Source organism: Herpailurus yagouaroundi, unplaced genomic scaffold (assembly GCF_014898765.1).
Source record: "Herpailurus yagouaroundi ecotype Mexico unplaced genomic scaffold, PumYag 29, whole genome shotgun sequence".
Classification (NCBI taxonomy): Eukaryota; Metazoa; Chordata; class Mammalia; order Carnivora; family Felidae; genus Herpailurus; species Herpailurus yagouaroundi.
In genome coordinates, this window is record NW_024412377.1 from 40,793,114 (window position 1) to 40,820,341 (window position 27,228).

The 27,228-nt window shown below is 42.5% G+C and overlaps 1 protein-coding gene across 3 annotated transcripts in view; it reads right to left on the reverse strand.

Moving 5' to 3' along the window:
• LOC121044634 (chondroitin sulfate proteoglycan 4-like) overlaps positions 1-27,228 on the reverse strand; it is a 75,075-nt gene that overhangs the window by 11,155 nt on the left and 36,692 nt on the right. For all 3 annotated transcript variants that reach the window (XR_005797414.1, XR_005797411.1, XM_040496912.1), the window contains exons 6-9: positions 26,687-26,885; positions 23,153-23,284; positions 20,705-20,779; positions 13,735-13,907 (exon numbers count right to left, since the gene is read on the reverse strand). Coding sequence is in view for 1 of the 3 variants with exons in the window: in XM_040496912.1 (XP_040352846.1) it covers positions 13,735-13,907; positions 20,705-20,779; positions 23,153-23,284; positions 26,687-26,885 (579 nt within the window). In the remaining 2 variants the exon portion in view is untranslated. The remainder of the gene's footprint in view (positions 1-13,734; positions 13,908-20,704; positions 20,780-23,152; positions 23,285-26,686; positions 26,886-27,228) is intronic.

Below are 27,228 nucleotides of genomic sequence, written 5' to 3' on the forward strand. Positions count from 1 at the left end.
CAAAATAATTTTGGGTTGCTTCTCTTTTGGATATGTTAAGATTAATCGGTGAATTCAAATGCTTCCAGGTTGATCCATCTCTTTTAAAGTTCTCCACCAGCCTGGTCATGTGATAATTTTACAGAGTCAGTGATATGATTGTTTAAACACCTGATTTTTGCAGTGGCAAGGCAATGATATTTTAAACATTCCTTCTTCATTCTTACCTGAAAGTCTTCTAAAAAGAATTTTCCCTGATCAGCTATTCGGCTACACTGATGCTATGCTGCAGTATATGTAGGAAAGACAGGATAAATACTTGATTCTTTCCCTTTATACTGATTTTTAGAAAAATGAGCTCCCTGATTCCAATATCCAAACATAAACGTTTGTTTTGTTTTGAGATCATTATAAACTCATGAATTTTAATGTATGATGTATTTCATTCTATTGCAACTGTTATTCTTATGGATGTTCAAATTTTCCCACCTTTCTTAGGGTATTTTTCAATATTTTCATCTAAGTCTCTAATGCCTGTTGCCTATCAATGTCCTTTGTGGCCCAGCTGATGGAGATAGGCTCCACCCAGGGTTTGGTTGTTCAGATAGCATGTGGGTAGTCCTTCCTCCAATAACAGTGACTGAAAGTTCTAAAACTCTAATCACAGAAAGGAAGACTAGAGATAAAATTGTTAACCCTTTCATTCCGATAGGTCACATCTTTTTTTTCTGACCTGCCTTCTATAATATCTGAACTTAGAGGTAGGCTTTTCCAAGGTATTTATGTCCATGTCAGCAGTTACTAGTATAAATTATCCCATAATTTACAGAGCATTTCATCAGTCAGTATTTGGAAACACTGTATTAATTAACAGGAGTCTGGCTGTGTATTGCTGTGGCTCAACGCTGACACAATGGACGTACCTAGAACCAGAGTTCTAGAAAGGCTTTGGGTCTATGAGTTTCCATGGAATATAAGCTTCCTGTTTCCACAGTGGCCAAAACCTGTTGGCGAGTTTCTCATTCCTTTCCTATTCATGGATAAGACAAGGAAGTGCAGTCATTTAGGGATTTTAAACAAGGAGAAGAAAGTATTGTTTCTCATAAAGAAGCAAGGTTACTCATGAAAAATTGGAGTTTTTCCTTAGAAGTTTCTGGGAAACAAGTCAGTTTTATTTAGCAGTTCTACTATTTCTATTATCAGCTTAAGATTTATAATAAAATATTCATCATAAATGTATTCATTCACAGGTGACCATGCCATGGATTTTGGACTGGAGAATGGTTCCTAAAGTTTCCCATTCTGCTTGAGAGATGTGTAATATTACAAGGCAAGATACATGTAGCTCCTTAATATTAAAAGTAACACAGTCTATTGACCAGGAAGAAAAAAATTCTTGGAGGCTAGTTGATCTTATCTTTCACTTCTCTGGTTTAAGTAAAAGTTAACTTCTCTGAAAAATATATAATAAGTTATTGGAATAATCTAAGGGTCTTCTGATGTCTACAGGATGAGGAATGATTGTCCCAGGGGAAGAATGGTTCTTATAGATGGGAACAGTTGAGATGAAGTTCAGAAATTTGAGGGAAGTAATTGGAGAGGAGGCTGTATACTGGAGGAGAGGTTGGCTGTAGTTCTGTTTTTGAAAAGTCATTCAAAAAGTGAGAAATTGTGAATAACTTATTGACTTATTCTATGCTGGAGAGTGAGAGAATTAAATTAGATCAGCTTGAGTGTCTGAACTTCAAGACAGGACAGCAGATAACTGAAAGTCTGAGCTAGAAGTAAAAGGGAGTGAGTGTGTGTGTGGAATGTCAACTTGGCAGCCATGCCTTGAAGGAACTTAGAGTAGAATCTTTAATATTTAGAAGACAGTGAGCTTTAAGAATCAGATTCTAAGGTGTGTGTGTGTGTGTGTGTGTGTGTGTGTGTGTGTGTGTGATGGGAGAGAGCTGGAAAAGGGAGAAGAACAAGACTTTATGGGGAAAAAAGGTGTAAGGTAAACTTGAGGAGAGAAGGATCTCAGACAGGATTAGGAATTTTGTTACCCCAAAGTGGCCTTAGGAACAGCTTCCAACAGCTTTGCAAATTTCTGCTGTATTAAAAATAGAGAGATAAGCCACTTAGCTGAATACCTGGGCTCTAAGATTAAGGAGAGAGGAGCAGGGAGGTTTTCATTTCCCATGGATTTAGATTAGCCCAGATACTTTCTCTTTTACAGGTGGAGTCCTTCTGGAATGCCATTAGAAATTCAATTTTGTAGGGGCACCTGATTGGCTCCGTTGGTTAAGTGTCTGACTCTTGATTTTTAGCTCAGGTCACGATCTCATGGTTTGTGAGATTGAGCCCTGTGTCGGGCTCTGCACTGACAGTGAGGGTCCTGCTTGTGATTCTCTCCCTGCCCCCGCCCCACTCTCTCTTCTCTCTCTCAAAACAATAAGCATTAAAAAAGAAATTCCATTTTATAGAATTCCAACTAGTAAATGCAGAAGGAAAATTAGAATGAGAAAAATCACCATTTGGCAATCACCACAGTAATAAATGTTTCACAGGTAAGAATCCTAAATGGTTGCTTAAACTAGTAAGCTAAGTTGCGATGAGAAACAGGGGATTTAAACAGTTCCAAAGTATTCCCTCATGAGATACTTAATGATAAAAATGAAAATAGTAACTTCTCAGTGGAGAAACCAGAAAAACTGCTAAAAGACTGATAAAAGACCATCAGTGACAGGACCAAATGAGCATCAGTGTCTCCTGACCTGAAGCAGGAACAGAACTCAGCATCTCTCGTGCCAATTTCCACCAAAGCACACAACCTGAATCCGACTGCGAGGAAACATTCAATAAAACCAAACCAAGGAACATTCTACAAATAACTGGTCTGTTTTCCTCAAAAACTGGCAATGTCACAAAAGTCAGCATGACTGCAGAATGGTCTCTGAGTAAAGCAGACCAAGGATACCTGACGACTAAATGCTATGTTTTACGCTGTGGATTTTTTTTCTAGGATAGTCTATGATACTCTTTTTTCTAGAGGATATTCGCTGAAACAACTTGTGAAATTTGAATAAAGCCTATAGATTATGTATTAATACTGTATCAATGATAATTTCATGATTTTGAAAATTATACTGTGGTTACACGAGAGAGGCCTTGTTTTTAGGAAATATACACTGAGGTATTTTGAGGTAAATGTACCTCAGGGGCACCTGGGGGGCTCAGTCAGTGAAGGGACCAACTCTTGGTTTGGGCTCAGGTCATGATCTCATGGTTCGTGGGTTCGAGCCCAGCATGGGGGCTCTGCACTGACAGTGTGGAACCTGCTTGGGATTTTCTCTCTCTCTCGCTCCTTCTCTCTCGGCCTCTCCTACATGTGCTCCCTCTCTCTGTCTCTCTAAAAATAAATAAACAAACTTAAAAAAAGAGGTAAAGGTATGTCATGTCTGCAACTGGCTCTTCAAATTTCAGAAGTGTGTGTGTGTGTGTGTGTGTGTGTGTGTGCGCGTAGAGGGAATGATAAAGCAGACAGTTAAAAGTTAACATTCAGGGAATAGGAGTGAAGAGTATACTGGAATTTTTGTACTCTTTTCCAATTGTTCTGTAAGTTTGAAATTATTTCAAAATAACAATGAAAAAAATCTAAAAAAGTAAATCCCATAGTATTCTACTATATCAACTTCAGTTAGAGACCAATAGTTTCTGTTCTCTGATGACTAAGTGTATGCAGAACGGGGGAGTGAGGACAACCTTCAAATGCCTTGGGCACTCTGACATCAAGAAATGGTGGTTTCCTATCCCAATATGCCGACCCCCCACCTCCAACTATGTCCATTTCTCTAATACTTTAACAAGGCTGTACTCCTACCTAACCTGTAAGTGGGTGAATACATAGGTCAAAATCCTAGACCCGAGTAGTGCTTTTATTTGAAGTGATAATGTGATGGCAACGATTGGATCTCCGAGATCGAAACCTTCTGGATTTCATATCCTTGATGACTACAGAACCACAAAGAAAAACATTTGTCAGAGGCCAAAGAGACAGATTTGGCCAGGGGCCCTCCTGACTTTTCTATGATGGGTTAAATTTTACAGCTGAGAGGCTGCTGAGAACCTCAGAGAGGTTGGAAATTTAGGGAATTTCTCTCCATCTCCCCCCGTAATCACCAGCCTAACTGGGAAGAGAGCTGAGACCAGAAGCCATATCTCCGTGTTTACAGATCAGAGCCCTTTCTCCTAGATCACTTTACTGGGGCCTCTTTGGCTCCAACTGCCTGAATTATGACTCTTCTTCCTCCCAGGAGGAAAAGGACACACACTGATATAAAAATGAAAGCAGAGGAGTGTAATAGAATTTGAACCCTGGGTTGGTCAGGCCTACATTCCAATATAAATGCTACCCAATTTCAGCTCTGTGGCTTTTGGTAGGTCATTTAATCTCTCTGAGCCTCCATTGCAGCATTAAAATACGGACTAATATCTCACTTGTAAACATACATTTAACTTAATTAGTCTTTTGCCACATGCCCTGGGCATTTCTGGGTCTTTTTTTTTTTTTTTTTTAATTTTTTTTTTTCAACGTTTATTTATTTTTGGGACAGAGAGAGACAGAGCATGAACGGGGGAGGGGCAGAGAGAGAGGGAGACACAGAATTGGAAACAGGCTCCAGGCTCTGAGCCATCCGCCCAGAGCCCGACGCGGGGCTCGAACTCACGGACCGCGAGATCGTGACCTGGCTGAAGTCGGACGCTTAACCGACTGCGCCACCCAGGCGCCCCTCTGGGTCTTTCAATAAAGCATCTAAGTCCTCAATAATCACCTCCTCACTAGGACATCAGAGGATTCTGGTTAAGATGAAAGATTAGACTTATTTTTTTAAAAAGAATCATGGCATGAAAATATTCAATAATTAGAAATTTCTAAAACATACCTAATAAAATAAATTTTCTCTCGTCAAACAAAGAAAGTTTTAGGCTGGATTTTGGCACAGGCTCCAGAAGTTTACTTCCAGTTGCTTTGTAAATAAGTATCAGTTCACCATCGTATACTTGACATTTCAATAAACATTTGTTAAATGAACAAGCTACTTAACAAGTGCTTTACAAAATTTAATTATAAAGTATATGTTTATATCAGGAAGCAGTAGAAATAAGGCGATCCAAGACATTTCTTAACCATTTATTCAACAAAAACACAAAGAGTACCTAACTTTTACTGAGCCCTATGTACGTGCCAGGCACTCTGCAAGGTGTATTGTATAACTCATTTTATTTAGTTTGTGTTAGGGGCCTTATTATACCCATTTGACAGATTTTAAAACACCCCGAGGTTCAGAACATTTAAATAATTCACCCATAGCCAATAAGTGGGAGAGGCCAGTTTTTAATCCAGTCCCACGTGACTCTGGAATTCATGCTTTTTCCACTGTCCTGCTCCTTCACCATGGGAAGCTCAGTGAAGATTCTAGGCAACCACGAAATTCGTAAGATGTGCGCTCCAACTTCAAGGAGTTTAGTAATGTAAAAAGTCAGTTGGTAGGTATGTGTAAGACGAGAAAACCACTATGGGCTAGAGCTTGTAAGAATTCAAACAAATAGCTCATTCTATATACTGTATTTATTACAAAAGGCAAGTTAAAGAAAAACTGTATTCGACTTTTTTTATGCCACTGCCATTGTATATCAGGGACAAACTTTCTCACAGGACCTTAGAGGGAAGAAGGTGGGAATGAGTTTCCACCTGGTTCAAGGTTGAAGGCAATCCCTTTCTGGCCCCAAGGTGACTGGCAGACATCTATTTTCTTAAAGGTAAGCTTTTGAAACCTGAAGGCAGAGAGCTAAGGGTCATTAAGAGTGCCTTGGATGAACCCAGGGGTGAAGTGGGAGCACTCTGATATATAGAATCTGATCATTCTTCCCTTAAAATAGTGTGCACATTCTGTAGGTCCACAAAAGTACATGCGGACAGGACTGAGTGTTAAGAGAATAACACTGTCAAACTCAGCCAAAGGCAGGCTAGAGCACTCTGGAGCATCTCTTCATTCCGAGGGTCTTTGTAAATGTGGCTCCCTATGGTCCTGATAAGAAAATCACAGCATAAGCCTTTTACACTAATCTTTCCCACAGTGGGGCCTAAAAGTCAATCACAGCTTTGAAATTCCCACTGGAGAAGAGAGTAACCATACTGTCTTAGAGTCAGCTGGGAAAAGGGGGAGGGAGAAAGGGTCACATACAGTCCACTCACTTGATTCTCCACGACACGATGGCTTTGTTAAAGGTCCAAGTCTCTAGATAGGACAATTGTTGTCCAGAAGAAGCAAGGGAAACAGAAGTGTCCAAAAAGTCTCTATCTTGGGCAGATGTTCATGGAGAAAGGAGACTGTAGAAAGCCAAACAATTCAGTATGGTAAAGCCTCTAAGATTTCATTTGGGCTAACCAAAAAGTCCTATACGCTAAGGTTTGGACAAGGACAGGACAAGGTCCTGTGCTCCGGAAGGATGAGCTCAGATAAATGACTCTTCTTTCTGTGCCCTTTATTAATTTTACCAGGACTGGCACCATCACGTGTGTAGAGACCAGCTGGGTATGGAGGGCTCAAGGTTCCCAGAAGAGGTCACAAGTCTGGGGCAGCCCAGGGAGTCACAGCTTAGAGGGTGCACCCCAGGCATCATGCTAAAAAAAGTAGAACTGGGTTAAGTCCCAGAAGGGATTATGCTCAATGAGAATGGATAGAAGAGGCATTTTTAGGAGACCTAAGTTCCTAAATGGTGATATCTGGAACTCTCCAGCTAGAAATGGGCAACTGGAAACCAAGTCCAAATAATTACCCATGCCCCCTCCATGACTGAGCCAATTTCCATAAAAATGCCACATCAACAAGGTTTTCAAGGAGCCTAACAATATAGCCATCTATAGCCCTCCCTGGCAGAAAGGTCCAAATCCACATTATATGGAAGTAAACATTGACTTTCATGGGCTTTATGCCATTAAAAGCATGGAAACCTTTAATTAAACTACCAAACAAGATTGTAGAAAAGGTGATCAATTCATTCGGAAGAAATAGAAGGTAGTATGGGACATCTTGCTTTTTTGTAGAGAAGTGTATGTAGTACGCTAAAGAATGTAGTAGGCCAATATCAAAGCCAAATCCCTTGAACTTGTGACTATTACCTTCTTTGACAAACACCTTGCAGATGTCATTAAGGATCCCAAGATTGGAAATTACCCTGGACTGTCCAGGTAACTGCAATCACATACATCTGTACAAGAGGGAGGCTGAGGGGTATTTGCCACAGACAAAAGGGGAGAAAGGAAAGCGACGGTGGAAGCAGAGACTGGAATGATGAAACTACAAACCAAGAAATACTGGCAGCTACCGGAAGCTTTCAAAGGCAAGGAAGGAATTCCCCCTCAGAGCCTCCAGAGGGAGAAACAACATGCTGACACCTTGACTTCAGCCCAGTGAAATGGAGTCCCGACTTCTGGCCTCCAAAACTATGAGATAACACATTTCTGCCATTTCAAGCCACCAAGTTTGCGGCAATTCATTATAGCAGCCGTAGGAAATGAATACAAGGAGAAAAGATAAACCGCTCTCATTTAAATGGATATTAGTTCTATCTGCTTTTTTTTTTTTTTAATTTTTTTTTTTCAACATTTATTTATTTTTCGGACAGAGAGAGACAGAGCATGAACGGGGGAGGGGCAGAGAGAGAGGGAAACACAGAATCGGAAACAGGCTCCAGGCTCTGAGCCACCAGCCCAGAGCCTGACGCGGGGCTCGAACTCACGGACCGCGAGATCGTGACCTGGCTGAAGTCGGACGCTCAACCGACTGCGCCACCCAGGCGCCCCAGTTCTATCTGCTTTTTCAAAGAAAGAGCCAACAGTTCTAAGAACAAGAAACATTTTTGGTTATTCAAAGCTACTGGGCCAGGACCCACGAGCCAATGTCCAGTGTGAACAATGAGTAGGTAAGTGACAATGCAGTATTTCTACATGTAGAAAATATGGTGACACATAATCCAGTGACTTGTAATGGCAAAATCCAAATTACTAAAACAAAACACTGGTGGGAAGTGCCCAAAATGACTACTGGGTCTAGTTACCATGGAGCTTGCTACTGAAGAGACCTCAGGAAAGTAGGGACAGGGAGGCCAGAGTGATCATTAACACAAAGACACTGATCCTTCTCTGCTCAGAAAACTACAGGGCCAAAGTTCAGCGATCCCACTGTGTTCGCCATTAAGTTGTGATAAATTAATTTCTATCCCACGGGAAATGTGCTTGCAGTTTCTTAAAATGTGAGCGTTATCTTGAGCAACAGACTGAGACTCTGGAAGAAGAGGTAATTGGACAAAATTCACAGCACAGAATCCATTGCATTGTTTGCTAAGTGTGGCCCTGGAAGGCTGTGTTTGTGTTGCCGCCGCAGAGACAAAGATGGATGACCATCCTGCCACAAGAGCACAATGGCTAAAAGGCAATTACTGGCTTTATGGAAAAGAAAAAAGGCCAGACATTAAAAACCTCAAAACCAGAACACTTTGCTTTCTAATGATTCCAAATTATCTAAGCAAGCACCAGAATGAAAATCACTCAATTAGCCCTGTGCTCTCCTTGGAAAGGACTAGTGCTTTAAAGAATTCGATTCATACTTTGTTCACACATTCTTCGAAATGAACACTAAATGTCTACAAATGGAAAAAGTTTCCATTTCACAGAAATTTGACGATTCACGTGCTCGGTGTATGTTTAATTCTTCAGGATATAAGATTTTCAGCACAAGTTCTGTGATTTAGCTTTTCCCGTTGAGGCAGATGTGATAGTACCGCAAAAAACAAGAGTGTGACTTGGTTATCTTGGTAGGTTGACGTGGTATGGTTTGAAAAAAATGGTGAGCTTATTCTGGGATAAGAAAATATTTTGAGCTATAACGTAACAAATGTATGCCTACAATTATTTCGATCAAGTATGATATTAAGCATCGTGGAGTGTCTCGGTTTCTTTCACAAGCTAAAGCCATCCAGAGTCACTGATTAAAATGGTCATTTTTGTTTATCCATCAAAAAAACAAGAAAGGATGTGGGTTTTTTTTTTTAATTTTTTTTTTCAACGTTTATTTATTTTTGGGACAGAGAGAGACAGAGCATGAACAGGGGAGGGGCAGAGAGAGAGGGAGACACAGAATCGGAAACAGGCTCCAGGCTCTGAGCCATCAGCCCAGAGCGTGACGCGGGGCTCGAACTCACGGACCGCGAGATCGTGACCTGGCTGAAGTCGGACGCTTAACCGACTGCGCCACCCAGGCGCCCCAAGGATGTGGGTTTTATGTGCACACTGATAACGGTGGCTTTGCCTCCCCAGCCGAGAGTGGTAGAGGGCTGGAAACAATTTAGTCCTTTAAGGTAAAGGTGTGAAAGAGAACTCAAACATCAACTGCCTAAAACATTCTCCCAATTGGACACTTAGCAGGTTATTGGCTAACTGAAATTTGAAAATTTGAAGTTAGAAAAACTGGTACAGAATGCCAGAAAGTAATCAAAGCCATTTGCTTACATGAACATGGCTGCATAGTTCCAAACTCCCTTTACAATTGAACTTGATTCCTGCCTGAGTCATGTCTCTTTTCACCAACTAAACTGAAGAGGGCTAATCAAAGCACGTAATACGTGCTTGATAAATGTCTTCATTAAGTAATTCCAGAGAAAAGGTTTTGATTATCTGCATCACCTCCAAAGCCTGCCTCTGCCCCTTCTTTTATGTCTCAAATTGTTCTGGAGCTGCTGGGTAGTAAATCTGAGCCATGATAAAATGGCCCAGAGTCTCGAGCAGTATCCTATTCAACAGAGGTCATAAAATTGCAGATTTTAGGAAACGATTTACATTCCATTTGCATGTGAAAAAGGAGAGAGGATCTAGAAATGGGAAAGCTAGGAAGATAAATACTAAGTGTCTTCCTCTTCCCAAGTCACAAATAAAACTGTACATTTTTGAACACACAAGCTAAACAGAATTGAATGTCTTCAGATTAATGCCAGTTGTATTGAATTTATTGATGGTGCCCTGTTTTTTTTTTTTTTACAATACAGATGTACCACTTTAATGTTTTCTAATTTTATTTTTATAATAAGCATGTGTTATTTGCATACTCAGAAACACCACATGCACACACACACACACACACACACACACACACACTGAGTCAGACACACACTGAGACACACTTTGGTGTCTATCTTACAGAGTTTGCTCAGGATACCCTCTCCTCTCCCCACGTTATTGATTTTTTTTTTTTTTTTATGACTACTGTAGTGAGAGTAGTCAGGGTATTTCGATGATGTTATTCATAGGCATTTAGCCCAACATATCCTGCAAACCACCTCGACTTTTCTGCAGCAGCTGCTCTGGGGAGGAGTCCTTCCCCTGGGGTAGGATCTTTGGAGGCCTCCCAGCCCTGGCCTCATTATGTCTTCCAGCCGATGTTCTGCTCAATATTGAAGAGCTCCATCCATCCCGACATTTCCTCAGCCCCCTTGCTCTCATCAGGGAAATGTGTTCCAGAACACCAGGGGCTCTCCCCCAAAGGGACACAGTCATTGGGTCACAGGTGACAGGCAAATGTCACCCTCTTCTAATGACCTCATTTCCATTCATTAGATCACAGTAGCACATTAGGATAAACATGGCAGCCAATTCTGGTGTCCCAGAAAATTGCCTCCTCTTGTGAAACCAGTCTTTTAGCTACTGGGAGAGGAAAGGAACCTCACACATTTCCAAGAACAAAAAGGGTAACAGCAGCCTTAGCTAGCATTTAGTTCGTGTCTGCTGCGTGTGGAATGGTGTCCTAGACATTTTGCACCCGTCAACTGTGTTAATCCATACACGCTCCTAGAGGAAAGGACATCCTGGTGGATAGGAGCATGACTTAGTGTCAGAAGTCCTGGGTTCAAGTTAAGGCTCGGGTGCCCCTGAGTTGGGTAACTGTGGGAAGGTTGCTTAACTTCCCTGTGCTTTAGGATCCCAGCCTATAAAGTGAGATCATCAGTAGTAGAGAAGACAGCTTAGGACGACGCCTGGGACATGATGAATGTTCAAAATGGTTTCAATTATCATTACTACTGTTTTCTTCATTTTACCGATAAGGAAACTGGGGTTCAAAAGACACGTAATTTGCCCTAACTCACAGAGCTAATCCAGGTCTGATTTCAGAAGCCAAGAGACTTGTCATCAGCCGAGCAGTCAGCAGGAGATCAAGCGGCAGCCACAGGGCGCCCGATTCATTTTTTTTAATTTTTTTTTCAACGTTTATTTATTTTTGGGACAGAGAGAGACAGAGCATGAACGGGGGAGGGGCAGAGAGAGAGGGAGACACAGAATCGGAAACAGGCTCCAGGCTCTGAGCCATCAGCCCAGAGCCCGACGCGGGGCTCGAACTCACGGACTGCGAGATCGTGACCTGGCTGAAGCCGGACGCTTAACCGACTGCGCCACCCAGGCGCACAGGGCGCCCGATTCATAAATGAGGTGTTTGTTTCATACTCACACACCACAGACACAGAGTGTGGGCCACTGGGCTGAATTTCTACATCTCTAAGTATATCTCACATGCTGTCTTCAAGCCTATGCTCTGCTCAAGGACCCAGGAATTGTCGTGTCCAGGAATATACTCGCATCAGGACTTGATGCACAATCTGGGGCCTTGTATACAATAAAGGGAGCTTGCCTTTGTCCTCTGAGTCAAAAGCACTAGGACAGGCTGCTGGCCCGGTGAGTGCTTGGCCTGGAGAGGAAAAGGCCTTGTATGTTGAGAAGAGCCACACATCTGGTCCATTCAAGAACAATGAAACTCCTCTCTCAGCATGCCTGACTTGTGGCACGGCCCAGGCTGTGCTTCCAGATGAGCCTGCCCTGTGTCCACAGGAAAGACCAACAGTTGGACCCAAGGTCTCTGGTCCCGGACACCCCTTGGCAGGGCCCTTATAGCCCTGAGCCCCAATCTAACACCTCACTTGCCCCAGCCAACACCCGCCACTGCTAATATGTTTTGACACTTGCCTCTTGATTCTTAAAGAGGAAGGAATAATGAGAGGAAAACTAAAACCTTATAATAATTGGATTTTAATCAATCAAGACTTTTATTGCCTGCCCTCAAGCCTTTTAACTAGGCTGGGGTTTTAATTCCTGTTTATAATGGTGTTGGATGATGAAAGTGGTTTGTTTTCATAGGAAAATGTATCATAAACAGCTTTCAGATTACCAGGCTAGCCCCCTATGGTAGAGTGTTCTGTCGTTTTCCAATTATCCAGGGTCTGCTCTCTGTGAGAGGACTGTCCTTCCCCGCCCCACGGACATCAGGCTTGTTCGTGTGACTCTTTTGTCAATGAGATGTGAGCAGAAGTGATACCTGGCATACCTGAGCACAAACTTTAAGAGTCATTGTGTGTTTCTAGCGTCACTTCTTTTTCCTCTGCCGCAAATACAGCAGTGTCCAAGAGAGGGGCTGCCCCCTCCCCTTGGGTCCTGGAATAAAGGAGAGGTGCACAGCAGACCTGTAGGCACCTCGCAGCCCATATACAGCATAAGCGTGAAATCAACTTTTGTTACTGTCAGTCATGACATTTGAGAGTTGTTACCGCAGCATAACCTAGTGGAGCCTGGCTACATATTCACGAAAGCCTAGTTAGACCACATTCAGCTAAAAGATTGTGTATTTGCAGTGAAAACCAGTGGAAGTTCATGCTTGGCATGATCACTGTAAAAAAGGGTTTTTTAATTTTGTTTTGTTTTGTTTTTTAAAGAACGAGGGCAAGAGCCAAGGCATCTTTATAGGACTGATATCATTCTTGTCATTATTTAAAATCCAAACTGACCCTGGGCAAGTGTTGATGCGTTAAGCTCCCCACACACTGCAGTGTTCATCTTAACCCTTTTTTTCTTCCTCCAGAGCGCATTTGTAAACTAGAGAATTTATACTTCCTCTTTTCAGGGCTACATTCAGAGATTGTACTGCCTCATGATCTGCTCCCGGCCATGCATCCCGGACAAAGGCAATTACAAGGCAAAAGCCAGATTCAATTCGGCTATATCACATTGGAGAGAAATGGCTCTAAGGTTAAAGGTGGACACTCTTGCTATTTCTCCTAAACATGACTTCAGATTTTTAAAATTTCCTAGTCACGTAACGCTCCAGCCAAATCAGCTATCGAATCCGTGTACCCACTGTTTAAGAATGGGAAAAGAAGGGTGAACAGCATGCAAGGATCATATTCAAGAAAGCTTATCCATTTAAATAAAAAGGTACGTGGATGGTGGTGGTGGTGGTGGTAAAGTGCTAGTCATGTTTGAAACAGATGGTTCTGGCCACAGATTAAATACAGATTTATATATACACATCTAACAATACAATACTAAATAATGTTGATAATTTTACGCATTAAATATAAATGTTACCCAAAAGTGTCCTGCAGGATTTATTCCTGCTCCTCTGCTTTGGGCTTCCTTTAAAATCTGTCTTCGTGATAAAAGGATTCCTTTATATGTGTTAGACACAGAGTTTGAATTTGCTTAGCGTTTTCGGACAATTGTGTCATCCTGTGCTACTACTAAATGTCTGGTTTCGAAAACCAGCACGGCTGAAATGCGTAACTGCCTGGGCAAAGGGGCACGTGAGCTTGGCCTGACAGGGTGAAGGCAAGCCAGGGGCCACCCTGCACAGCCACCCAGGCCTGCCCAGCTGCATGGATGTCAGGACTCACCAGAGTCTGCGTAAACACGGAAACATCCTCTGTGCTGTTGTCAGAATTTACTCGCACCAACCTCCCAAGTCTAGGGGAACTTATAACCGTAAAAGTTACAGTTCTGTTTCCTGTGCTGTCCGCATCATTGGTCACAGCTCTCAGGTCACCGGATGAAAGGGGTTTCGTGGAACCTAAGTGAAGATGAAAGCAGGCATTTAAGTATGAAGCCTATGAAGGCTGCCAGATAACAAAATGATCCTTAAAGAGCCCTGAAAATTCTGGAAGACACACGGGACTGGCCAGCTCTAACTGGAAATTGTGCTGTGAGGGGCTCATGACCCTGAAGGCATCTATTTAAGGATGTGATTGGTCACTAGAGCTGGAGATGAAGGAGGGAAACATACCTCCCCAGTCCCCGCCTGGTCCTGCACAGCTTACTGATCCCCACAGGTAAAAGGCAATAGCAGTGTGTGTGGCTCGGAGTGCAGAACGGGGGAGCTGGCTATGTGCGCCGAGAGAACGAAAGACAGTGCCCTCCCCTGGGGGGGACAGGCGCACCCTGGCCTGCCTGTGGCTGTGTGTGTTCAATGAAGTGTCCATCCGTGGGCATCTGGGGAAGAAGTGGGTTCTTGAGCAAACGTGCAACATTTCCAGAGGACCCCAGACCTGCAGGCTTCAGGGACGTTGTGGGGAGGGAGGGACCTTTGCAAATGCCAAGAGACGAAGAACCAGGAACACACGAGTTTGTGTGCAAATGTGACCGCATGTGGCAACTAAAGCCCAGAGAGGCTTGGGACATGCAGGGTAGGGCAGTGGTTCTCAAATGGTCTGTGGTGAAGGATCAGGGCTTCCCTCCTCCTCCAATCCTCTGTTCACTGATAGTTTTATAAAATACAATAAAATGTCACAGCAAGGTCAGAGTGGCATACAAAATTCTAAATATTTTCTCTTCTTATCAGTTCACAGACCAGAAGGTGCGTGGACCACAGTTTGGGAGCACAGAGTTGGACTACATACCCCTTTACTTCACACTGACTGGGAGGGAATGTCCCCAGCCTTACAGGGTGGCAGGTCTGAAAGCGAGTCTCATAGTCCTCCTGGCCCAGAATCTCACCTTATCTATTCTGTCTTAGCCCTGCTAAAGGCTTAGCATTATGCTTTGCGCAGGGTAGCTCTTGAAGTAGGCACTTTATAAATTGTTTATGAAACAAGTTCATCAGTCAACCACCTAATAAGAACTAAACCTCCTGAAGGACATCTGTTTTGCTTTACTTATCAAGTATTGTAGCCTTAGAAAGCAAGGGCCTCTAATTACAGTGTTTAAACCATATCAAGCTCTTAAAAGTGGGACCTAACTAACAAAGGGGGAAGCTGGCTTTGGGTAAGATTTTTAGACGTGTGAGCTTTGTTCTGAGCCTTCGATTTGGAGGCTCCCTTTAAAACGCTGAACAACAAAGGCCCTTCGGTGGCTCAGTCAGTTGAGCATCCGACTTCGGCTCACTTCATGATCTTGTGGGTCTTGAGTTCGAGTCCTGTGACAGGGCTCTCTGCTGTCATCACAGAGCCCTCTTCGGATCCTCTGTCCCCTTCTCTCCCTGGTCCTCTCCCGCTTGTGCTTTCTCTTTCTCTCTCTCTCTCTCTCTCAAAAATAAATAAACATTTTAAAAAATGCCTAGCAACAAAAACAAAAGTAAACAAGTTGGAACTACATCAAGCTGAAAAGTGGTCAGCAAAGGAAACCATCAGCAAAATGAAAAGGCAACATATGGAATGGGAGAAAATATTTGGAAACCACGTATCTGGTAAGAGGTTAACATTCAAAATCTACAAGGACCTCATACAACTCAATAGCAAGAAAGCCAAATAGCCCAATTTAAAAATAAGCAAGGGACCTGAACAGATATTTTCTAAAGAAGACATACAAATGGCCCATAGGTACATGAAAAAGTGCTCGACGTCACTAATTATCAGGGAAATGCAAATCAAAACCTGCATGAGATATCTCCTCACCCCTGTCAGGATGTCCATTATCAAAAAGACAAGAAATAACAAATGCTGGTGAGGATGTGGAGACGAGAAAACCCTCACGGACTGTTGGAGGGAATGTAGATTGGTGCAGCCACTGTGGAAAACAGTATGGAAGTTCCTCAAAATATTAAAAATAGCGATGCTATATGATCCAGCAATTCTACTTCTTGGTATATATCCAAAGGAAACAAAACCATAATCTTGAAGAAACAAATCATATATACAAATATATATGTGTATATATATATATATATTATATATATGTATATATGTATATATATATAACATATATTATTATTCAGGCTTTAAATACAATGAAATTCTGAGGGTGCCTGGGTGGCTCAGTTGGTTAAGCATCCGACTTCAGCTCAGGTCATGATCTCACAGCTGAGTTCAAGCCTGCATCTGGCTCTGGGCTGACAGCTCAGAGCCTGGAGCCTGCTTCAGATTCTGTGTCCCCCTCTCTCTCTGCCCCTCCCCCATTCATGCTCTGTCTCTCTGTCTCTCTCTCTCTCTCAAAAATAAATAAAAATTTAAAAAAATTAAAGAGAATGAAATTCTGTCATTTGCAGCAACATGGATGTAGCTGAGAGCATTATGCTAAGGGAAATAAGCCAGAGAGAGAAAGACAAATACTGTATGTTATCACTTACCTACAAAATATATATATATATATATAGAAAAAAAAACAGTTGAACTTATTGAAACAGAGAGTGGAAATGTGGTTGCCAGGGGATGGAAAATATAAGAAGAGGTTGGTAATCAATACAAACTTTCAGTTATGAAATGAATAGGGTCTGAGGATCTAATGTATGACACAGTGACTACAGTTGATAGCAATATGCTGTATAATTGAAGCTTGCTAAGACAGTAGAACTTAAACGTTCTCAGAAGAAGAAGAAGAAGAAGAAGAAGAAGAAGAAGAAGAAAGATAAATATATGAGGTGATAGATTTGTTAATTAACTTGATGGGGGGAATAATCCTTTCACAATGTGTAGGTATATCAAATCATCATTTTGCGTACTTTGGCTAGCTTAAAAATTTGTTAAGTATACCTCTCTGTAGATCTGAAAAACAGAACAAAATAAAACAAAACAAAATGTCTGAGCCCCTGGGCTGGGTACTAGGTCCTGGGATTCTAGGGCTGAGGCAGGAGTGTCTGCCAATGTCAGCCTCAGGGACACAGTTCAGGTCTGGGTTCAGGACTCCCTTGGCACAATTTTGGCAGTTACCCCAAAATACTCGTGTGATGCTTGTAACTGCCTCCCACATTTCTCTTACTTCTTTGCTGCTGAAACTTTTGCAGACACTGCCCTCTTCCAGCTTCTGGAGCTGGGGGCCCAGGATCTGAGGTTGACAGGCGAGGCCAATAGTCAGTGTTACACGAAGTCAACTATGGCCCGTTCTTTGTTACCTGCCAACATAGGGTTCCCTCATTCTGTCAGGTGGATTGTGTTTTTATGTGTGCAGTCTCTGGGTACCCAAAATTCTCTATCTTCAGCTTTTCTTTGGACCTTTTCCCCACTGAGCCTTCTTTTTTTTTTCCCAATGCTTATTTATTCATTTTGAAAGAGAGAGAGCATGTGATCAAGATAGGAGAGAGAGAGAGGGAGAGAGAGAGAGAGAGAGCCCCCAGCAGGCTCCGCACTGTCAGCGCAGAGCCCTACGCGGGGCTCAACCTCACAAATTGTGAGATCATGACCCGAGCCGAAATCAAGAGTTGGACACTTAACCAACTGAGCCACTCAGGCATCCATCCCACTGTGCCTTCTTAATTATCTCTTTCTTATAAAGGACTCTAACTTTTCACTTATTCCTTTACCTCCAGGGCTACCTTTGGCAGGTAGTGGTGGATAGGAGGGATTCTTTCTTTAAAACAGTATCATAACCTTTTATGTCTTAACCTTTTTGGGGAGAAGACCCACCAGAGATGCTCCAGACCGAGAGCGCTTTTCTCTCAGCCACGGTACATCAGTCCCCATTCCCTTGTCCATCTGCCTAACCCTGAAGGGTTTCTAGGGTTTAATTCCTATTCGGCAGCCATCCTGGGCATGCTCAGTCAGCAAGACTAGCTGGCTCCATGTTGTAACTGACTGATGAGCATCTTTTCTCGTCCAGCCCAATTCACAGAAAGCCAAACACCATTTTCCCCTCACCCCACCTCGTTTTATTGCAAGCACTGATATTTTCATCAGTGAACTCCAGGCACTTAATTTGGGAAGGATTTCTCTAAGGTCCTACCTACCTGTATATTCCATAGAGTGACCATCCTATAAGAAGTGTGGCAATAAAAGGCTCATGACCATATCTGTTTGGCTAGGCCTCACTCCATATGCACCTCTTAGAGATTTGAAAAGCAAATCTGCATGTGAAAGACTGAGTCTCCCAGTAAAGGAATCTACTTTATCTTTCTCTTAAATACAGCATTTCCCAAACATACTTATATCCTATTGTGTTTGTTTCACGAAAAACAACCACCTCCATAACAGCCAGAGTTTCCTGGTCATGAGGCTAGAAGGCCTTGCTCATTTCTTCAACAGACATTAGCAAGTGCCTCGCACATGACAACCTCTACATAAGGGGTAGAGATGTACTAGGAAACAGCACAGACGCAGTCCTGCCATTCCTTGTGGATATCATGACAATCCCAAGAAATACAGATTCTTTTTCCTCACTAAGAAGGGATAAAAAGTGTCAGAGAGGTTAAGCAATTTGCCTAATAGCCAAATGTAGGTCTCACTTACTCCGAAATGAATATTTTTAAAATTGACACTATATTGTCTCTACCATACTACTTTAAGCTCAGTGCTGGACTGATAACTGAGTTAGGAAATGTGACGAATCACTCAACAAATCCAACAGATTCTCCTCTCCACTTTCCGAACACATCGTGCCAAACCTCTTCCCTGGTCTTCTCCTCCACAGCCATGCTGGGCTCTCTGGTATGCTCACCCCTCTTTGTTGCCATTCACTGAAATGCACTTATTCTGAAGGGACAGCTCAAGACCTGTCTGGTCAAAGAGCTCCCCCTGACTATTGCAGTCTGTGGGAGATTTCCCTCCCCTGAACTCATGTCGCTTACCCAGTGGTCGCTTACTCACTGGACCCTTAGCATATGCTATGCATGGTTAGTGCACTCTTAAGTCTAAGTCTCTTAGTTCACCAATTAGCAAGCCTTTCATTTTTTTCCTTGAGAATTGACAATCTTCTTACACTTCTGGATTATCTCCCACTAAGTCTTACAATATTCAAATCAGTGTTGCAAGACGAGCTGACTAAAAGGTTTTTAGGAATCTCTGCTCCAAACTCTAGCAACACAGTGTGATTTCCTTCTGCTTTCTTCCCTCCCTCAATGCCCACCTCAAAGGACAGATGGCCCGTTGGTGAGATGTGATTCCCTCTGTAGCATGACTGAACCCCAAGGGGATTGAAGTAACACAGTCTGCTATGAATACCCTTCACTGATCAGCTACTGTGTAAGCTTATATTCTAGACTAGTTTGAAAAAACTCTCCAAGTCAACCCCTCCCCAACACTCCTTGTAAAAGAGCCAAGTACCATTTGGATATGCAGAAAAACTAGGTCCTGAGGTCACAATATGTTCTAACATGTCACAACTGAAGAAAAACAAACACATTCGATAGTAGCATTCAAGGTGAGAAACTGGTTATAAAATTATAAAATTTTCTGGGGAATAAATTTTGCAGGAAGAAATAGAACATGTGTGTATGTGTGTATGAGTATTTATACATATACATACACAAAATAACAAAATTAAAATATCCATTGAGTAGATGTTTTTTCTTCATTCATACACAAAAAGAGGTCATTTAGAACTGCAGTCCTTCCTACTTTAAAATAACTGAGTTAAAAAATGCCTTTCAAACTAGGCAGGGCACAGAAGCTATGGTTAACCTTAAAATATTCACCCAGTATGCCTACAAGTACTCCTACAAGTACTCCTAAGTACTCCTACAAGTATTTTGGCTCATCCTACAAATTCTTACAGGTCTCAAGTCAGGGCCACTTTTTAAGACTGAGTCCACAAGGAAGGCAAAATAGCATGGCCAAAGTCTGTCAGGCTGGTGGTCAAAGTCCAACTGGTATGGGGACTAGTGTAAGTAAAAAAAAAAAAAAAAAAAAAGTGAACTGATGCTGGGTTGCCGTATTTCCTTACTTGAAGGGAGCAAAACACACAAAATTTCTACATCATCATCGCCGTTACTAAATTGCTGTGCATATTCTCCTGGTTGTGTATGTCAATCCACCAATGATATATCGCGGAGACAAAATAAAGAGACTCCATGATGACCTCGTTCTCGGAGAACTGCTGTTCTAAAATGGACACAGCCCTGGAACACAGTCACACACAGAAAGGAGAAAAGCTGCCATGATTCCAGCATAAGATTTGGGGTTGAGAGTTGGCACTCGGTCTTGGGCTTATGATTCCTATTAGTTCTATGACTCTGAAACTGCCTGAGCACCAATGTTTTTTTTATCAACATTGCATCATGCCAAATAGGGGTGATGCAACTTCCTTTTATAGACATTCTTTCATTTAAATCCTTAAAACAATCCACTGTAGTAGATAAAGATGAAAAGCACAGTAAAAACACAGGTAGTGATAGTATCTGAATGTCCATTCTATAACAAGAATAGATTTCCTGCTATTATGGTTTTATAAAATCTATAGTTCTATAAAAAGCACTAGAATTTCCTTGATATTTTAGAACCTATAGGTCAACTGGAGTCTGACAAGAGCAGCAGTAGCTGACAGCTGACACCTGGAGTCACATTGGAAGGGGGGCATGGAGTGCCTCCCTTCCCTTTCAGCCAAAGTACTGGCTGATAGATGAGGGAGGCAGAGGTCACTCAGAGCCTGTTCTCAGCAGCACCTGTCATGATGAGGGGTGTCCTGAGGGAAGAGGAAGAGTGGGCATCTATCATCATTCCCCCATACCTTCACACAGCAGCAGAGACCAACATCCTTCAGTGGCTAGTGGAGAAGCCAACTGAGCAAGGCTCACTTGCGTCCCTAGAGAGAGGAGGAGGTGTGGTCATCCGAACCACGCCCACACTAGATCCGAGAGGGGCCCGTACCACTCGGGACGTTAGGATAGGAAAAACACCAAGAACAACTGGACCAACTGACCCGTCAGGTCCATCCCAACTCGTAAATCTGGGACTCTGCACTTGTCATTTCCACACCCACCCAAGTGGAGATTTTATCAGACATAGCCACCTAATGGAAATATACATGAAACTCCAACTTCCTTCCTACTGGCCAGGAGCTGGAGTTGGAAACAAGTCACAATCTGGGGATGGGGGGCGACTCGGAAACCAATAGCAGACTTTGGGTGCTAGCTAGGGGGAAGCTTGGAAAATGGAGCCGCTTCTGTTGGGATGTAGGAAGAATGCACAAGGTCCGGTGTGGAGTTCTCAGACACAGGGAGGCCGTGTCAGGAGGGGGGCAGGGCACATTGGAAAGGGAAAAGAGTCAGTTACTCCCGGCTGAGCCCAAATATTAAACAGAGGGCTATGAAAACTACATGTTTTGCATAATTCCACAAAAGTGACAATTTGGTCCACTTTCACGTATTTTTCTTGCTAAACTAATATTCAGTAAAACAGGCGCCAGAAACCCAAAACTTTCTAAGCTGTGGTGGCTTTAACTCCCCTGTAGGCTAACACAACTGTCATCAATTACTAAACCAGAGTTTAGCCAGAATAGATGAAGAGTATTTAGTCTTTTGCGGCAACCAGATTTACTCTGATTTCAGAACTTTTTTTTTTTTTTTTTTTTTGGTAAATTACTACATTTCCAGATTCCTAGTTTGCTTACTTTTAAACACTAAATGCCACCCGAATTGCCTTGAAAAAAAATCTATGAAAACATCACAGTTATTCCCAGAGAAAAATTATGGGACATAAAACCGTTGGGGGAATAAAAGAATTTGGGTCAACGTATCTTTAACTGGACTTTAATAAGGTTTCTTTTCAGGAGCTCAAATGCTAAGGCGACTAAAACTTTCAGTATTTCTCTTAAAAAACTGTGTTTTTGTTGAAGTTACTGTGACTTTTCCCTAGGTTTCCCTTAGAAGTATGCGAGTTTTATCCACCATTTATTGGTGGCACAGCTAAATCACATTGTCTCTGTAAGCCACAAATCCTGCCAGGTCCCCTGTAAATATATCATCTACCTCACATGGATGTAAGGACTCAAAGATTAGAACAGTGCCTAGCCCCATGGATCTCAATCCTGGCTGTGCTTCAGAACCACCTGGAACTTAGAAAACATAACGATGGCCGTTCCTATCGCAGACACTCCAGTATAAGGGGTATAAAGTAAGGCCCAGGCACTGCTATGTTTTTTAAATTTTTTTCTTAATGTTTTATTATTTATTTTTGAGAGAGAGAGACAGAGTGCGAGCAAGGGAGGGGCAGAGAGAGAGAGGGAGACACAGAATCCATAGCAGCTCCAGGCTCTGTGCCATCAACACAGAGTCTGACGCAGGGCTCGAACTCACCGGCTGTGACATCATGACCTGAGCCGAAATCTGATGCTTAACTGCCTGAGCCACCCAGGCACCCTGAGGCACTGCTATTTTTAAAAGCTTCCTGGTTGAGAACAACCGGCTAAAGTGACTATAGAATAATCATAATTAATGAAATGATTAATGTCTTTCTCCATCTATGTTTTACTGGTAACACACACCAAGTAAACAAGTCACTGTGCACGTTTTTGGTTTTGTTTTTTTAAACTGTAATATAAATTTAACTGTTTTCTGTTTGGTCTCCCTCAGTGCATTCTTTTTAAATAGCAAGTTTAAACATTTGTTCTTCTTTTTTATCACCTCTGCCATTGGGTAAATCTTTCCCTATCCCCGCAATAAGGGTATTGAGCCAGAGATGTGCACTTTGATTTTTCCATCTCCGCCAAGCCGAGATTCTTGGCAAATAGCAGTCCAGAGGCTTCAGGGCCCTGAAGCCAGCACTCAGTGGAATCCCTCACAGCCCTCTGATGCACAGGGCTTTTATATTTAGAAAAAGGAAATCCAAGATTCAGACGGTCACTGCAGAGCCTGGCCCTCCTTGCTTTTCAAGGACCCTACGGAGGGAGTAGGGAAAAAGTGCACGTGCGTCATGACTCTTTCAGGGACTCTGGTCTCCCACTGCCCTTCACCGGCACATCTTCTCTGAGGAGCAAGAGAAGGGAAAGAGAGAAGGGGTGGACAGAGCCAGCCTAGTTTCTGCTGAGTTCCTGCAAAGACAGAATTCTTCCCGTGACTTTATAACTGTTGTTGGTATCACTCGATGGTAAATGATGGCGCTTCTTACCTTGCAGGTAGAACTTTCTAAATAAATTGAAAACCACTTAACCCCAAATGCACTCAAGTTAAAATCTTACCTGGAAAGATGCTCAATCCTCGGTTTACTTCTAAGCTAATGGTCAGGGCTCGAGCGGTGATGCTAAATATTTGTCGCGGTGCAAAGTTCAAACCATCAGTAACCTGAAAGTTAAAGCCTCCTGACATGGCTCCTTCAAAAGAAGAATTACGCCTTGGTCACTTCGGTTGTTCTGCAAAAGCCACCCCCTTTCACCCTGTCTCCCACCTGATCCCACTGCCAAGCACCCCCTATCAACGGGAGAATGTGTTCATAGAGTCACTGAGCTCAGCAAACCAAATGTTGCCAAGATGTGAAGTTAAAAGAACAGTAATAAAGGTCTAAAATGCTTATTTCTCCTCCCCGCCATGACCTAATAAGAGAAAGCAAAGATGTTACCTCCAAGAAATTAAAAAAAATCTTTTAAACATATTCATCACCTGCATTTTATTATCTTGGAATCAGTTTACGCCACCAAAAGTAATGTCTGCATGCTGCACACATGTACATGCACACACACACACACACACACACACACACAAGCAGTTTCTGAAATATTGATAATGCTTACTTAATAATACTAAAGTCAAAACTAGGGGGTAGTAAATAACACTTAGTCCCTCCCTCCAAATAATTTCTAATTATTCACTGAACTCAAACTAGCTGTTTTCCGCTAAGGTGGCAAAGAGTGGGGAAGGTGATCCAGGCCCGGCTTTTGTTATATTCCTCCAAGAGGAGAAAGGTACTCCCACACTTCTGTCTAAGGATTAGTGCTATCAATAAAGTTATAAATTAACTTGTGTGTGTTACAGAAATTGAGACAGGCCCCCTATCGATCCCGTCCCCAGGAGCGCTTTACCAGTCTGACTCACAAAGCACCAGGCAAGCTCACAATGTAGACAGCCTGATGTTCGCATTCCCATCACCCTTTGAAAATGTTCAGCCAGCAGTAAATCTGGAGGCCCACGGGTCTTTGCATCATGTAATGGGTAGAAATGTCCTCTTTGTTGCCCTCAGGGACATGTGGCAAGGAACAAAGAAGGGTCAGACTCTGCAGTTACGTACAAGTACTCCCTTAATAACACAATTTAATAAAGAGCTGGTCGATGGCCTGCCAGCCTCTCGAGTTTCTGTTATCTATGCAAACCCAGAATTCTGAGTCCTCACAAAAAAAGGTTACAGGCTTTATAAAAGTTCCCAATACACTCAAGAGTCATAGTTTAAAAAAGAGAGAGAGAGAGAAAATTCTGAGTCTGCCTAATTTAAAACAGGGACCCACAATCAAATTTTATTTGTTTGTTTGCTGGCTTGCTTGTTTTCACTAGAAATAGCACTTCGAGAGTTGTATTTCATGGAACATGAAATTAGGGAGAGAATGCTTTCTGCCACTAGGCACTTTCAACATTTCACGAATCCAGAAACAAAGTGGGAATGGAATCAAAAGGAATTCTATCAAAATGAATACTAGAATGATACATTGGGAATGCCCTAACCATCACACTATGGCCAAAAAGAGGAAAGGACAGAAACGTGAGCGTAGGGGTGACCTATAGATTTTCTGTTGTACAACCTCAGATCTTTCTGACAGTACTTTGCGAAGGGCAGCCTGAAATCACTTAGCCTCCCACGTCATGCCTTTATCAACCTACTTAGGTTGTTATGTGAAAAATGAATTAGGTTAATGGCAGAGCACTTTGCAAATATAAATGCTAAGAGGGACTAATTAAACCTAAGCCTGTGTGTGGGGTCGATGATGGACAGATGTAGCTGAGGGGACCAGCTGGTCTCAGCAACAGCCCCCCCTGCAGCTGGGCTCCAGCCACTTTGAGGGTCATCACTGCCTCTGCAGCCGTTTAGAAGATGGAATGGATTGACTTTCAAAGAGCTTGCCTTAACTGTCCTTCCTGCTTTTTTAGGAGAAATTATTTCCCTTACCAGCCAAAAGCGAACACGGATCTGGTAGTTGACAATTAAATGAGTCCAGAGCGCTAATTTTCATTTTAGTCCTTCACTGCAAATAATCACTGTAGTTCTTCAACTGACTCTGGCCTCCAGTGGGGTGGCAGAGAGTGGAGAACGCCCAGCTTTATGGTCAGATCAACTTACATCTTTCTGAGCTTCAGTTTCTTCATCTCTAAAATGGGCTCACTACCTCGCTCAGAGGTACTGGCTCAGAGAACTTCTGCAGAGTAAACGAAGTGGGTCATGTGACCACACTTCCTGCGGTGCCAGCAAGGGCCAGAGAGTCAATGATTCCTTTTCATTGCAAACTACATAGTTGTAGGAATCGGAAACTTCCCTTGGGGGAGTCGCTAGAACAGTTCTCCGGATTTTGAAAATACGATAATCTTTTCGAAAAATAAAAACATTTCTAGGCCCTCGTCTAATAATACTCAGATTGTCAGTATCTAATAATCAAAACCACACTTCGTTGGCGGAAACTTCCTATTAATTCAGTGCCTATTTAAATGAATTGTATCTTGTTAATCAGCACATCTGCACACATTTAAAAAATGAGAACATGCATACATGGAAAAGATCATCCAGTCTAGGAACAATGCTTTCGTCTGTATGTGGTAGATTTAGTATCTTGTTGCAATAAAATTAACCCTAGAGGTCCTCAGGCTACTGGTTTGGAACTGCTAGTTGAGAGCGCTCACATAATAAATTATTTTCAGATTATTTGGGGATTCTTTCCATTAACTGCAAAGATTAGGAAATTACTATATTTGAATTTAGAAGATTTTTTTTAACTTTATTTTCTCTACTATATTTTCAAAGAAGTTAATAAAAATGGCTGACCAGGTATGACTGCCAGCTTTCCCATCATGCCCCCTGGCTCATACACCTTCCCATTCATTCCTACAGGCTGGGAATGGGCTCATTCCCCCCTCTGCCCAGTGACAAGGGCAGCCTGGAAACAAAGCCAGGCTGGATCACCCCTTCTGCAGATTTACAGTGACTGTCTGGCTTATTGATTAACAGAAGGAAGGAAAAAAAAAAAAAGGCTTTTAATGTCAGAGTCTTTTAGAATTACAGTTATAACCACTCATTAGTTTATTTACGTGTTCACCTATTTAATGTTTGTTTTGTTCACTAATGTATCTCTAACATAAGGACCATTACTTGGCACATATTAGGTATTCAATATAATTTCATTCTTTCAACAAATGTTTGCACTCTCGTGCAGAAGACAGACAACAAACAAATAAACAAAGCACTCTCTACTACCATGTCAGGAAGTCAGTAAGGGAGGGGGAGGGACAAAGACTAGATGCTCTTTTAATGGGCGGTCAGGAAAAGGCTCTCTGAGAACGTTATATTTGAGCATCGACCTTACATGACCATGTGAGTAAGCCATGTGTGAGTTATAGGTGCTCTCTGATGTTTGCTATCATTAGCCTTACAAAAATGTGCCACTTAAAAAAAAAAAAATTACAGGGCCCAGAGGGTTTTGGGATGGCTTGTGGTTTTCAGTCAGCAACTGCTAGGTTTGACTCTCATGTTAGCTTCTGATCGAAACATATTTTAATTTCACATCGTTTCTATGACATACCAGTGTGTACAAACACTAGCAGGCCCTTGTTGATTTGAGCCTGGGTGAAGTTCTGGATGCTTTGGCCAGGAAAGGACTTGAGAGCCAAATGCCCGTTGCTGGGTGGACTGACCCAGTAGATGAGGTCCTGTGGGGAGGAGTCCTCATCTTCCGCACAGAGGTCCCCACTGGTAATCTCGGTGACAGAATTCGCCCATACCTTAAAAAGAAGAGAAGCACAGATCTTGCAAAGACCAGTTCCAGTCACGTCCCACAAGTAAACTAGACAGCTATGCTACTCTGGCTTCTTGCACAAAGATTGAAAAACTAAAGCAATTCAGGGGCCCCTGGGTGGCTCAGTCAGTTAAAGCGTCCAATATCGGCTCAGGTCATGATCTCGCCGTTCCTGAGTTCGAGCCCTGTGTCGGGCTCTGTGCTGACAGCTCGGAGCCTGGAGCCTGCTTTGGATTCTGTGTCTCCCTCTCTCTCTGACCCTCCCCCACTCAAGGTCTGTCTCTCTCAAAAATAAATAACGATTAAAAAAAAAAAATGAAAGCAATTCA